General features: G+C 36.7%; 1 protein-coding gene and 1 pseudogene across 4 annotated transcripts in view; both read right to left on the bottom strand.

Annotated features, from left to right (window-relative positions):
• Window positions 1-1,749: 1,749 nt before the first annotated feature.
• The window catches only part of HERC4 (HECT and RLD domain containing E3 ubiquitin protein ligase 4), a 131,328-nt gene continuing 117,509 nt past the window's right edge, over window positions 1,750-15,568 (bottom strand). For all 4 annotated transcript variants that reach the window (XM_088019910.1, XM_028109495.2, XM_028109497.2 and 1 more), the window contains 4 exons: window positions 14,306-14,388; window positions 9,375-9,558; window positions 4,646-4,748; window positions 1,750-2,994 (listed from right to left, as the gene is read on the bottom strand). In XM_088019910.1, the coding sequence (XP_087876036.1) occupies window positions 2,786-2,994; window positions 4,646-4,748; window positions 9,375-9,558; window positions 14,306-14,388 (579 nt within the window). In that variant the 3' untranslated portion in view covers window positions 1,750-2,785. The remainder of the gene's footprint in view (window positions 2,995-4,645; window positions 4,749-9,374; window positions 9,559-14,305; window positions 14,389-15,568) is intronic.
• On the bottom strand, window positions 12,799-13,449 carry LOC114214099 (ferritin heavy chain pseudogene; annotated as a pseudogene).

Here is a 15,568-nt window from a genome sequence, read left to right as displayed (position 1 = left end):
TCAATTTCTCTAGGAGTAGTTCACCAATCAGCAAGCACTGGCAAGAACAGGGTATCGGGGCGCCTGGGTGGCTCAGTCCTTAAGCGGCTGCCTTCGGCCTCAGGTCATGATCTCAGGGTCCTGGGATCGAGTCAGGCTCCCTGCTCAGTGGGAAGTCTGCTTCTCCCTCTCCCTCTGCAGCTCCCTCTCCCTCTGCAGCTCCCCCTGCTTGTGCTGTCAAATTAAAATCTTAAAAAAAAAAAAAAAAAAAACTACTGAAATAGGATGAGTAAGGAAACTACCGTAAGGAATATGGATGGCCAAAGTGCAAAAGAGCTAGGGAGCAGGAAAGTGGCTGAGAACAGAACATGTGTCCTTGCTCTCAGCTCGCCATACACTCCTTCAGGGGAAGACTGCCCTATTAACACTTTGAGGACTTTTTGTTAAACTAAATGCAGTAAAAACCAAGTGTAAGAAAGGCTAGGACTTTATTGCAGGTCTCCAGTTTTAAAAAACTGCATTCTGGTTTTGTTGTATGCCATGTGTGTCTTGGTTCTACCACTTCATCAGACAGGAGCTACAAACATAATTGCTCTTACTAGTAGATCTTTATGGAAGCCAAATATTTTCAAGTTTAGTCCACTCCATAATCACAGTCTTTATAATTTAGTGAACTCAGTATTTGCTTATTTTCTACACTCATCTACAAAGCTGATATTTTTCTTGCTTTTTTTTTTTTTAAATAGGCTCCATACCCAGTGTGGAGCCCAAAGCAGAGCTTGAACTCACGACCCTGAGAACAAGACCTGAGCTGAGATCAAGAGTTGGATGCTTCACTGACTGAGCCACCCAGGTGCCCCTCGTGCTATTTTTAAAAAAGCAAACAGCAATTTGAAAAATCCTCAATGGTATTTTAATTTTCTACCATTAATCTCCCTGCTGTTAATGCTACTTACTGTCTTACAGCAACAGAGGGAGAAGAGTATAAGACTTACCCAAATTAAGCCTTGTACTGTTGGGCTCCTAGATAAGATGTGCCAGGTCCTTGTTAAAATATTTGTTCAATGAAATCCATCTGTATTAATCCAAAGTGGCTGCTATTTCACAGATCAGTACATAGCATAGAGGTCACTAAAGAAAAAAAATCATCTTACACATACACATGTGTTTTCAATGTGAACAATCACTACCCTCAAGAAACGGATAAACAGGGAAACAGTACAAAATGAATTTTCAGAGGGAGAGTGCTAATTTGAGCTAAATTATTGTATGTGAAAATACTTATGTTTAAGGGCTTCCCTCTATATAAATAGACACCTATGGTATACCAGTGGAAGTTCTTAAGTTAAATTGAAAAGTATAGGTCCACAATCCCGTCTGCAAAATACTTGGGCTCATTTGCATTTTGGAATTACGAATGTTAACAAAATTTTTAAAGCACCCCACAGGGGTCTTGAGGCAGCATCTAAGATCAAATGCACTAAATACATCAAACCTATTAATATCACCACAGTAAAATGTACAAAAAAATGTACAAATAGTCTCATTTAATACCATAAATAATAGCCTCAACAATTCAAGTTTTGCTGCAAAATGAGATACACAAATTTTTTTCAGAGTTCTGGATTTTGGAATTATAGCTAAGAAAACTGGAGATCTCTGTAAAACAGTTTGTATGGCAATGGTAATACTCAATCCAGAATTTAAAGACCTTTCCTGAGACATTGAGGAATTTTGAATCTTATAGGAGAACCACTGAAAGGCTAAGTATTAAACCAATAAATCTTTATTACTTAAACAATTTTCACGGCTTAAAAAATAAATTTAAAAAATAAATATTTGCATTATAGCAGAAAGTCACATGGGTTGCATCAACTCACTGTTACAGTTAATCACAGGAGATAACTAAGCATCAGCACCATAAAAATTGTGTTAAGATTTGTTTCTAAAAATTCAAGGAAATAGTTCTAAAGCATTGAAAATTCTGACTAAATACCAACCTGCAGCATCAGTAGTTCTGGAAGCTATAAGCCAGTGGCTGGTTCTCAGTAGCCAGTCTCTATTGCTGGCCGCTGTAGGACACAGTTCTTCTAGTACCAAATATTAAGCTTTCTGATAACCTCCCATTTATCAGTAGCATCTCCAGGTTCACAAAAGGAAAGAACTACAAGTTATTTAAGTAACTCCTATCTGTTAATTTAGATTTGCACAAGGATATTTATTCTAGTAAAAAAGCAAAGATTATGTTTCATCATGCTAATTTTTTGCTTTTACAGATTCTCAGAATAAGATTTAATCATAATTGTTAATCCTTTTAGCTCAGTTCAATTACAACCATAGAAACTGTACTGGTATCAGAACATAACTATTTTATTACAAAACTTAACATTATTTACAAAATGAAAAAATAATCGAATGACTATTGCAGGCCAAAGATAAAGGTTTTTCACTCAGTGATTGAAAATTAAGCAACATTTCCATGCACTCACACCCAGATTATTTGTGAAATATGCAAACTCTTAAAATTCATGTTAGTAAAACTTTAATGTATTCACAATACTTGTATGTTTATTGGAAGATAGCAAAAAAAAATCCATGGTTCTGTACAATAAGTTTAATATTAACACAGTTTGTTCACTTTCCATTAATATTTTTTGGCTTTCATGAATACTCATAGCATTGAACATTTTGCAAGTAAGAATTATAATAGTACCTCTGTCACCTTGCTGAATTCATCACCACAAGAAAAACACAAATAGTTTAATGCTTTTGCAATAAACTAACTGATTAGTTATTATTTCCAAAGTTATATTAAACTGAAGCCTTCATTATGATCAATTGCTTGAATCAGTTTAGAGCGTAGAGTTTCTTTATCTTTGTATTTTGGAAGATCCAGAAGATTAAAACAGGTATGGGAAACTGGAAGATATTCCTCGCCACCTCCTGTTGACTGGATGACTAGTTTTAGACTCTTCATACCAAGAATAGGAATGCGATCACTACCTGTCAAAAATACTACCAAGAAAAAAAATCACTCAGCCAACCACTTTTATCAAAACAATACAGATTACCAAGTTATTTATACAGTCACCATGGCAAACCTTTATATTAACATTTACTCTAATGTGGAAGCCTATCTCTAGATTTATGGAAGCCTGATTTTGGAGACATACTAATTATACATCCGTACAATAGTTTTTTCTTTAAAAGTGTAATCTTAATGTTAGCACACAGGAGATGCTTAATAAATGTTTGATGAATCAATGACTCTTGTCCCTGACAAAACACTTGAGAGCCATTCTTTTGGGAATAGCCATTTAGTCTGCAGCTCAAATACAAAATGCAGTTTTGATTATGATTCCTTTTTCAATCTGTTTTGTTTCTAACATTTTTGAATAAAATATATAATGGACAGCTAAAACTCAAATCACTTAAGACTTGTCATCCTTACAATATACAAAAGAATTTAGCCAAGATTTTTATTTCAACTATCAAAAAGAGATTGACAGAAATATTCTTGGCAATAGCAGAAATATCAAAGGGAGCATCATTTCCTGACGAATGGATAAAGATGTGGTCTATATATACAATGGAATATTACTCAGCCATCAAAAGAATGAAATCTTGCCATTTGCAAAGACGTGGATGGAGCTGGAGTGTATTATGCTAAGTGAAATAAGTCAGAGAAAGACAAATACTGTATGATCCCACACATACATGGAATTTAAGAAAACAGATGAACATATGGGGAGAAAAGAAAAGAAAGGAGAAAGGGAAACAAGCCATAAGTGAGTCTAAATGATAGAGAACAAAGTGAGGGTTGGAAGGGAGGTGGGTGGGGGATGCACCAGATGGGTGAGGGGTATGAAGGAGGGCACTTGTTATGATGAGCACTGGCTGTTGAATTTAAGTGACGAATCAATGAATTCTACGCCAGAAGCCAACACTGCGCTGTACACAAAATTTAAATTAAAAAAAAAACAAAAAACAAACATAAGGAGTGTCATTTCAATTAGAATACACATTTAACAGATGAAAGACACACAAATTAGGTTATAAATAGGTACAGAGTCCAAAAGTTCTATTTTCTACAGAAATTCCCCAAAGTTTTGATGCAGAAGCCGAAAGAAAAAAAAAAATGGAGACTGAACAAGGAAAAAAGCTATCCTCCAGAAATTTTTAGGAAAAAAAAAAAAATTTTTTTTTTTTTAATTTTCCTGACAGAGACACAGCTAGAGGGAACACAAGCAGGGGAAGTGGCAGAGGGAGAAGCAGGCTTCCCACTGAGCAGGGAGCCCGATGCGGGGCTCGATCCCAGGACCCTGGGATCATGACCTGAGCCAAAGGCAGACATTTAATGACTGAGCCACCCAGGCATCCCCTTTTTTAGAAATTCTAAAAGGAATCACAACCCTAGTTGACTGTAATCAGTGTTAGAATTTGTTTTCATTTGAAAGAACCAATTCTATTTGAGGCAAATTGAATGTAGCTTTCAAAAGAAGGATGCAGATCAAAAATTTACTCTAACTGAAAATTAAAATAGTACCTTGGAATAATAATAAGGAAAAAACCTTATCCAACAAAGTAATCAATTAATCTCCTACAAAAATAATTTAATCATTAATTCCATTTCCCATAAAACACAGGACCAGTTAGAAATACTTACACAGAAATTGTTTTTTCTTTTCCAATGGTAATTCATGAAATACTTCCCAAAAAATTTTTATCGTTGGATGTTCTGCCCAATATTCCCCTTTGTATTCTGTATTCTAAAAACAACATAATCTTTCATTAATATTAAGTGATGTTAGTTTTGTCTTGAATCTGACAAATTTTCTGTGGTGGTCAATTTCCACAATGGCCCCTAATGATCCCTGCCTCCTACTGCTCATGCCCTTGTGTAGCCCCTCCCACAGCATATAGGCTTGACTCTGTAATCATTATGACTTCTGAGGCTAAATCATAAACTCTGTGGCTTCAACCTCTTTGATCATTCACTCTGGGTAGAGCCAGGTCCCATTTTAAGGGGACAAAGAGCCCTACGGAGAGGTCCTCATGGTGAGAGAATAGGCTTTTAGCCAACAGTCTTGTGAGTGAACCATCCTGGAAGGGAATCTATCTTTAATCAAGTCTTCAGATGACTAAAGCACCAATCAGTATCTTGACTGCAATCTCATGAGAGAACCCTAAGTTAAAACCACCAGCTTAAGCCATTCCTGAAATCCTAACCCACAGAAAGTGGGAAAATAAATGTTCACTGTTACTTTTAATCTACTAAATTTTGGGGTAATCTGCCGCAATGGAGCTAGTGTACTTCTCCTTTAGAAAACATACTAGCACTAAGAAAAGGCGAGTAGAAAGGAGAGGAGTAAATCTTACACTGTGAAGTGTTCTTTAAAATCTAGCCACAGTTGGCCTTCAATTTTAGTTCTTAGAACCTTCCAGCATCAAGGCCTTTGGACACACTGTTCTCTCAGCCTAGACCTCTTAATACATCCTCCTTCTTCCTTTTCTCATCAGGCTAATTTCTATTTATCCTTTAGGACTCAGACTAAATGTCCCCAGATTTTCATTCATTCATTCATTCAACATATAGAGTTTTAGTCAAAATTTGGAGCCCTGGGGAAACTGCAGTGAACAAAGTCCTTACTTGTAGAGACCACCATCTACTGAGATGCTTTCCCAGATTTGTGTAGCCTAGGTTAAGTTCCTCTTTATATTCACTGAACACTCTTCCTTTGTATTCATCAGAGTTAATTTATTTAATGTCTACCTTCCTTACTACAGGGCAAAGACCATGTTTCAATCTTATTTACTGATGTCTCCCTAATCTCCTGCACAGTACTAGGTATCCATAGGGGCTCAGTAAGTATTTGCTAATGGGTTTCTTAAAATTTTTGGCTCTATTTGCAGCCACGATTATCTCAATGACTGATCTCTTGAAATCTACAAAATACTTGCTATTTATTTGTAAACAGGTTTGGAGAAAATGGCTGAAATTCTAGCAATCAATTAATGGATTAATGGGTAAGAATTATAGTCTGTGAGCATGTTAGTGGGGAATGAAAGGAGAATGGCTCAAGTTTTTTTTTTTCCCTTTTAAAAACCTCTAAATGGTTCTGGGGAAATGTGTACACAGTCCTGATGAAAGAAAGAGTATTTAAAATCACAAATCATAATCACTGAAATTATAATGAATCACATATAAAATGGAAGAAAACAAAGTATACTAAGTACACTAAAATATACTAAACTACCATCTTACTAAATGAATATTTCTATCAATTATATCTTCAAGTGAGGTTTTAAGTACTTACTGAGTGCTCTTCTAGGCTGTGAGAATATAGCAGTGAACAAAGAGACAAAAATCCTGCCTTCATGGTGCTTACATTTTAGTGGGGGGAAGAAGCAATAGACAGTGATGACAATTAAGTAAATTTTATATTAAGTCAAATTCAAAGAGAAAATAAAGCAGGGAAGGGAGACAGGGTATGAGTGTGGGTGTGTGTGTGTGTATTAACACTCAATTTTAGATGATAGCCAGTAAAGGTCTCTGAGAATATATAAAGACACAAAAGAAAGTAAGGGCAAGAACCCTTTTGGAATTATCAAGGTGAAAAGAGTCCCAGGCATAGGAAATAGCAAATAGAAAGGCCCCAAGACTGGCTCAGCAAAGAGGCCATTAAGGCTGAAGTAGTGTAAGTGAGAAGAAGAATGATAGGAGGCAAAAGGGACAAATTGTGTAGGATGTAAAGTGTGATGAGAGGCCATTGTATCATTTTCGTTTTAGGGTGACTGGAGGTGGAATCCATTTCCACTGGGGTGTCCTTAAGGATAGTGCAGCTTTCCTCTCTAGCAGATCAATTTAACCAAAAAAAGAAATCTTCAATCTCCTTCCTGAAGGATTTAAGCTTGCCTATCAGCTTTCCTCAGTTATTCCTGGTTTCCCAGATTCTGTGGCTTTCCCTAGAGCTGTCTTTTGTTGGGTAAGAGAGAGAAGCCGAGGAGTCTAACAATTCCTAAAATTAGCTGTGAAGTAATTGTATTGCTTTTAGCCTAACCATGCATCCTGCCACCACAGTAACATGATGTACCAATTCCTGAGCCTTTTAGAAATTCTAGGGTGTGAAATGGGTTGCCTCTTAAAAACTCTGTCCCTCAGGAGGCTCAGAATTCAGTTTTCTTTGCTCTAGTCACTCATCAACTCATCCATCCATTTTCTGTCTTCCAAAACTATTTTTTTTCTCTTGTTCATGGTATTTTTACATTTTCTCTGTGTATTCCTATTTTTATTCCTTTATTGTCATTCTAGTGAGATTTTGGAAAGGAGCAGAGATAAATGTGTTTATTCTAGTGTGTTTAACTAGAAGTCCTAATTATTTTTAAATTAAAACATGTATTCTCTAAATTATTACACAGTAAAATTGGCTTTTTCTGGTGTGTGTATAGTTCTGTGAGTTTTAAGCACGTGTAACGACTCGTGTACCTACCACCACAATCAGGATACTAAACACTTCCATCACCCCAAAGAACTCTCTTGTGCTACCCTTTCCCATCACATACTCCCTCCACCCCTAGCCCCAGTTCACCATAGTTTTGTCTTTTCAAAAATGTCCTATACGGGGAATCATACAATATATAATCCTTTGAGACTGGCTTCTTCATGCTCCATAAGGACTCCGAGTCATCCCAGTCATTGCACGTATCAGGAGTGTATCCCTTTTTATTGCTCAGTAGTATTCTACTGTATGGATATACCCTAGGTTGGTTTATCCATTCACCCACTGAAGCACATCTGGGTTGTTTCCAGTTTTTGACATGTTTGCAGATTTTTAAAAACACAATTAAGAAAGACTGTGGTAAAATACCTCCAACAAAGTTTACCATCTTAACCCTTTTTAAGTGTACAGTTTGGTGGCATTAAGTACATTCACACTGTTATGCAACCGTCACCACCATCCATCTCCAGAACTCTTCCTTTGGCTAAACCAAAACTCCATACCCATTAAACAATAATGCCCCGTACCCCCTTGTTTACAGATTTTTGTGTGAACATAACTTAAGACCTTAGAGTGGCACTGCTAGCTCATGTAGTAAGTGAATATTTAACTTTTAAGAAAATGCCAAACTGTTTCCAAAGTGGCCATACCACTGTATTTTCACCAGCAGTGTATCAAAGTTCCCAATGCTTTGTATCCTTGTGAGACTTACTGTATTTTGTAATGTTAGCTAACTTAATAGGTGCTGTTATGTATCAAACTTTTATTTGTTTATTTATGTGAGAGAGTAAAGGAGAGAGAGAGAGCACAGGAGCAGGGGCAGAGGGAGAGGGAGTGGGAGAAGCAGACTCCTCTGCTCAGCAGGGAGCCTGACATGGGGCTCGATTCCAGGACCCTGGGATCGTGACCCAAGCCGAAGGCAGATGCCTAACGGACTGAGCCACCCAGGTGCCCCTGTATCAAACTGTTTATGCAAAAATTGTATTAGAGGTTTTTTAGATTACAAAGATGGAAAAACTTATTTGTGTGTGTGTGTTGAAATTTTTTAAATTAACATATAATGTATTATTTGCTTCAGGGGTACAAAACAAAGATGGAAAAACTTGTAAGTCAAACTTGCATACATCTTTCTCAAAGCTGATCTAACCTAGCACTTTTTTTTTTTTTAAGATTTTATTTATTTATTTGACAGAGAAAGACATAGTGAGAGAGGGAACACAAGCAGAGGGACTGGTAGAGGGAGAAGCAAGCTTCCCGCGGAGCAGGGTGCCCGATGTGGGGCTCAATCCCAGGACCCTTGGATCATGACCTGAGCTGAAGGTAGATGCTTAACGACTGAGCCACCCAGGCGCCCCTAACCTAGCACTTTTTATTCAATGTTTATCTGAAGAAATATCTGAGAATTCTTTGTATAGAGAAGAAGGAAAAGAAAAAAGTAGTTTTATAATTCCCAATCTTCTTCCTAAAAATCCCTTTATTGGCTAAGGCACTAGTGATGAAGATCATGAATATTATTTACTCTCTGCTAAAAAATTTAACATTGAGAGTAATCAGAAAAAAAGAAACAATGATCTTATGCAATGTGAGTGCTTTTCATAATGGTTTTCCTATGATTGGGCAGAATGAAAACTCAGTTTTCGCTGGGACTTCTATCTGACCTCTGTCATAAATGACATAATTTTTCATACGAAAGCTATCACTACCACAAATAAAAAATGCTATCTAACTTATATACAACTAAAATTCATTCATTGTGGAATAAGAAGGGTACAGTGTTTTCCTGTAAATATAGTGTAAAATGGAAAACAGTAAGTGAGAGGGCAATTTTTCCATCAATAAACCATATTTTCCTTCGCCTTTCCATTAAAACAATTTCATAGATTTGTTTTCCCCTACCTTTTCCAGTTCCTTCCAATCATAATTTGTATTTCCAATAACCATTGCTTGTAGTTCATTTGGCTGGAAGAGTTGAAGGACCTTTCCTCCACAGACCTTATGAAAGCCCGCATGAAAAGCATCAAACAAGGAAGCCACTGATTTATTGAATATGTAATCCACATAAGCATCAACAAATTCCTGCCTAGAAATGAAAAGGCACACATGGCACAGAATATAAAAATCTTTTTGTATGGAGAATAGCTATGTAGTCTCATTAAAAGTTTGAGTGCTCCTGTACTTTTTGTTACTTATCTTTAAAACTGAGAAAGTATGACTAGGATTCTAAGGGGACAAAGTCTTTAATGGAGAAGTTTATTATTCTTTCTATACAAAAATCTGGTATTACCTAGGAGGCATGTAGACTTATCATTCACAGCCTAATGTAAATGAGGCTATTCCGAAGTGAAACGTCATTTCCTAATGGGAAGAATGATGACACAAATGTCTATCAAAATAATTTTTCAATACTCACAAACTATTGAGATTTATATGCACCACTCCACATGTATCCCTAAAGAGAGTCATCTGTTAAAAATATCAGGTGATAAAAAAATGAGAGCTTTGGGATTCAGACTATTAGACAAACAACAGTCTGTTTTTCCTCGGGTTTCAAGGAATCTGAAAACAAAATTTATTTTTTTATTTTTTTTTAAGTAGGCTCTATGCCTAACATGGGACTTGAACTCATGACCCTAAGATTAAGAGTCACATGCTCTACCGACTAAGCAAGCCAGGTGTCCCAACAAAATTTATTTTAAAAACTAAATACCCAAAAGGTTTATTAAGCACTCTTTTAGGATAATCATTAAAGATTACAAGTAGTTTTCTTTTCAAAAGTATGTGTGTATACACAGATGTACCCATACACACACAAACACTTCTGATGCTTTTTCCTGCCTGTTATCATTATGATAGTAAAGGAAACTATAAAAGAAAAAAGTCCCTTTACCCAGTAATCCAGTAATTAGCACTACAGTTTTATTCAATTTGTTCTGTTAGCCACAAATATTTTATGCAGCTATCTAAGTCAAACAAATAATGAGAATGGGTACCAGAGGATTTCAATATTTTATATTCCTGTCTTAAAGGGTAATTCTACAAATGGGAATATTGGTAAATTCAGTTATCTACAGATAATCTTCTTAGCAAATTATAAAATAATTCCAAAGTGAATTTACAAAGAGGAAAAAAAGGTTACAGGAGGCCATTGTAAAACTGGACAGGCCTAAGGAAAAGTCAGTAGCATATGCTATTAGACTCTGATGGAAAGAAGCAGATAATTTTGTAACGGCATAATTTTATAATTCATCTAATTGGAAAGTGAAATTTATCTGTACTAGTTAAGTGCCTTAAACACAAAAGGCTAAATTATTTTATGTGCTAACATTTTTATCTTCAACATTTTCATTATCTAACTAGGATTGGTAATACAAAGATAAAAATTCTTCAAATTATTTCTAAACTAGATAAAAAACTAGAGACTTTAAAAGCAGGAAAAAAAACCTTTCTAAATCAGTTTTTCAAAACCAAGATTTTTTTTTAAAAGAAAGGATAGTTAGAAAGACCTAAACTTTTTCACATTATTTTAAAAACAGCTATCAAAGTAAGACATATGTACAGTTTAAAATGTCAAATAGTAATACTAACAGCCAACATTTACTGAGCACGTAACATGTGCTAGGTACTATTCTAAGCATCTTAGAATTATTGCCTCATTTAATCCTCAAGATAGCCCCATGAAACAGGTACAATTTATCATCCCATTTTACAGAAAAGGAGACTGAGGCATGAGACATTCCTACAGTTACACAGCTTCTAAGTAGCAGAACTAAGATTATAACCATTTGGATAAAGTCCCTGGCGAGAGCCAATAAGCTAGCTCTACACAGTAGAGAACGAAGCAGTTCTGTCTTGCACCTTTAGAAATTTCAGATATTTGAAGGCAAATTCTTAATTTTTTGCTATTCCCTCTGATATTTACCTTCAAACTTCAACAACCTAATTATATTGTTATTCCTTAATTTTCAATTTAAAATATAATCTAATGAACTGATTATCTATTGTGGAAGATAAGGATTTACCTTTTATTTAGTTGCCCCATTCTCACTTTGTCTCCCCAAAAGCTCCCATGATAACAATTTTGGTTCACTATTCACTAAGGTTAACATATTTGTGATTATAAACATTCAGAATCAAGCTAGAATATTTTATGGTTACCTGCCTTTTCTTAAAAAGAACTTCTGCAGTCAATTGTTTCTCTAATTTGCTACTTGATCCCTAACTTCAACAGAAATGTCAATCTCCTTTAGACTCATTCAACTCTAGGGAGCATCATTTGTATTCCATCCTCTTGATTTCACCCACTTTTGTTGCTCTTCCTAAACCTACACACTGCTGTTCCTGCAGAAGGAATTCTCTTTGCCTCTCTTCTATACTGGATCCTATTTTTCTGGATCCTGTGTCTTTCTCTTTCTTGGTTTAATTCCTTGTCTGGTAGAACACATCTTCCTGTAACTTCCTGAGAAAACTGCACTGGAAGTAGATTTCTCTGAGACTCTGGATGCATGAAGATGTTTTTATATACACTCACATACTTGATAGTTTTGATACAGAATTCGAAGTTAAAAAGTATTTTTTTCCCACAATTTTGATCTCCTAGCTTCAGTGTCATTCTTTAGAAATTTGATGTTATTCTGTTTCTTAATTCTTTGTATATAGCATGCTTTTTTTTTTTTTCTTTTTCCTGGAAGGTTTTAGGATCCTTTTTTTCCCCTGGGATTTTGAAATTCTATTTTGCCTTGGTAGGTCTTTTTTTTTTTCCTCCCACTTTCCATGCTTTCAATTTTAAGGCATGTCTTTTAAGGCATGTCATTCAATTCTGGAAAGCTTTTTGGTACCATTTCTTTGACAAATTTCTTTAAGTGAATATTTTTCAATTTTTGATTGAATTTTTTATTTTTTTTTAAAGATTTTATTTATTTATTTGACAGAGAGACACAGTGAAGAGAGGGAACACAAGCAGGGGGAGAGGGAGAAGCAGGCCTCCCGCGGAGCAAGGAGTCTGATGCAGGACTCTATCCCAGGACCCTGGGATCATGACCTGAGCCAAAGGCAGACGCTTACTGACTGAGCCACCCAGGCGCCCCTGAATTTTTGATTTTTAAGTGAATAATTTTTAATCCATATAGATGAATACTGATTACAGTTTCTTTTGAAGTTTTGTTCTTCATCCTGCATTGTTTCGCTTTCCTTGACATTCTTTTCAACTATTTTGAAGGGCTATCAATCTTTGGCTATCCACTCTTTTTTTTGGGGTACCAAATTATTTGAAGAATGGTACAAATGAAAGAAGTTAAGTAGATGTTTTGGTACAACTTATAGAAAAGGTAAAGTAACCCCAACATGCATGCACTGCCTTGGTGACCAGGGAAGTCACGCTTGTGGCTATGGGAAGACAGCCTAAGGCTTAGCTTTCACTATCACTGTTTCCCAAGGTGTGCTTGTCAAAGAGATACTTTGCCATGCCAGATTCGGGAGCCCCCATCTTGCGCAGGTTGGTTACGTGGTCACCCAATTCTTTGATGGATTTCACATGCTCATTCATGTAATAAGTCTCAATGAAGTCACACAAATGGGGGTCACTTTTATCAGTGGCCAGTTTGTGCAGTTCCAGTAGTGACTGATTCACGCTCTTTTCCAAATGTAATGCACACTCCATTGCATTCAGCCCGTTCTCCCAATCATCACGGTCTGGTTTCTTGATATCCTGAAGGAAGATTCGACCACCTCGTTGGTTCTGCAGCTTCATCAGTTTCTCAGCATGTTCCCTCTCCTCATGAGACTGGTGAAGAAAATATTCGGCAAAGTTCTTCAAAGCCACATCATCGCGGTCAAAGTAGTAAGACATGGACATGTAGACGTAGGAGGCGTAGGGCTCCAGGTTGATCTGGCGGTTGATGGCGGCCTCCGAGTCCTGGTGGTAGTTCTGGCGCACCCGCGAGGGGGACGCGGTCGTCATGGCGGCGGCTGAGAAAAGGCGGCGGCGAGGGCCTTGGAGCGGTCTGAGGGCGCGACGAAGAGATGGCGAACGGCTGGCTCTGAACGGCCGGCCCGGGTGGGGGGCGAGCGCCGGGTTCTGTCCAAGCACTGTCGAAGCAGGAAACCGCGGCGACTCTCGGCGGAGACTGTGGCCTATCCACTCATATTTAAAAGTGAGACAGTGTATCCAAAGAATCCTCCAAAATACAGTACCAAGGCGGGGTGGTTGTAGACTCAATCCACTTGTTTTCAGTTCTGCCACTTACCCCCTGCTGTGTCTATCCATACTCAAATCCAAAGTCGTCTTCCCTCCCACCCCTAGGATATCCAAAGTCCCTTCAGTTCAATCTCCCCAGAAGATAAATTGCTGATCATCTGCCCAGGCTACTGTGCTAATTAAAATGGGTTTCTAACTGCTTTTTATAACAGCAATCTTTCTGTTTCCAGCATTCCCCTAAACCCCATACACTTTCTAACATTTTTTATTCTCAATGCCTAAGACTTTATATTGATGAACTGGCTGCCAGGATTCTTGGCTCCTCCCAGTCCATCTTATATTGCAGCTTTCTCTGGTTGGCTAAAGTTAGTTACCCCTGTTTTCTAGCTTCCAAAAATGAGTTTGCTGTTGTCTCCTCTCCCTTCTCTTTGTTTTGCTTGGTTATGACCTTTTTATCCCAAACTTTAGTAATATCTTAAAGGGATTTCAGAAGCAAAAGGTGGTTACTTCCTTACTAACCATTCAAAAAGTTTTATCTGAGTAAAAACTTAAGGTTGTGACAAGTTTCTATATACAGAAGAAAAATGCCTACGGAATCTTATTACTACCACTGATGCTGCTATAATTCACTTACCGATTTTGTTTGTTAACAGCTGTGTCTGCACCATTTAGAACCAGCTCTTTCACTTCTGTTGCACCAAAGTTTTCAACTGTGATCTATTAATTTAAATTTTTAAAAAAAGTCAATGTCAGACTCAAAACTTATTAGATTTTAATAATCTATTATTATATTCTACCTTTCTCTCATTAAATATAAGAATAAAGTTGAGGTAAAATTCTGTTACTACCATAAGCTTATTTGTCAATTCTGCATAACGCCACAACTAGAAATTTTCATTTCTACCGTGAGGTAGTTATGAAATCCTACCGTGACTAGTTAATTACAAATTACAAAGTGTTTGGTTAGTTAAGAACAGGAAACTGAGTACTTACTATGTGTAAAACTTTTTTAGAACAATCACTACAAAAGTAAAATATTAGAAAGGATGTTTTCCTTGTACACATGACAGAATCTAAGTGTCAAAATGTATGCAGCCCAGACCAGCTATGCGTTCTTCTCACATGACAGCTACTACTACTGTATTCCTAGTATCTGCCTTGTTTGCATTCTTGATCACAGGTGATTTTTCCAGTATGCTATTAATTGGATTTATAAAGACAGTCAATTATTTTTAAACTTTTTATTTCCCTTACTAGTTTGCTAATTTTCCTATTAATATTACCAATCCCATATCTGTATCTTTTCTCTTTCTAGTCCCTCTTTTTGGAATATTATCCTCTTCTATTAGAACATTTTCTTTTAGTACCTGCCATCTAGAAAACACTGTGGTGGCAGTGGGATGATAAGAGATGAATAAATCCCTGCTGTGGAGTTTACTATCTAGTTGAAGACGAGAAATGTGTTATGTAAACAACTTCTTATAATAAAATAAATGCTATAATAGAGACATGCACAAAACGCTATCAGACCACAGAAGAACACTTACTTCTACGTGGAGGAAATATGAAAGACCTCAAGGAAGAAATGTCATTTGGAAAGCACCTAGAAGGATGAGTAGGCTCTCAAAAGACTGAGAGGGGACAGGATTTCTGACTGAGCACAGAGACTGGACAGGATGGATATGAGAGTAAATATCAAGTTCTGAAAATGTATGGCCCTAAAACACAGGAAGATAAGGTACGTGAGAGAATACTGTGTGACATGATAAAACTTGGTATGAATGGAGGGATACAATTTAAGTTAGAAAGTCATATTACAAATGTTTTTGAAGCCTGTTATCGATCTATTGCTATGCAAGCAATAAAGAGCCACTAAAAATTTCTGTGAAAGAAATGG

Source organism: Eumetopias jubatus, unplaced genomic scaffold, assembly GCF_037043125.1.
Source record: "Eumetopias jubatus isolate StellerSeaLion01/CBP00866 unplaced genomic scaffold, mEumJub1_p1.0 scaffold_17, whole genome shotgun sequence".
Lineage (NCBI taxonomy): Eukaryota > Metazoa > Chordata > Mammalia > Carnivora > Otariidae > Eumetopias > Eumetopias jubatus.
This window is presented reverse-complemented; position numbering and strand designations above follow the sequence as displayed.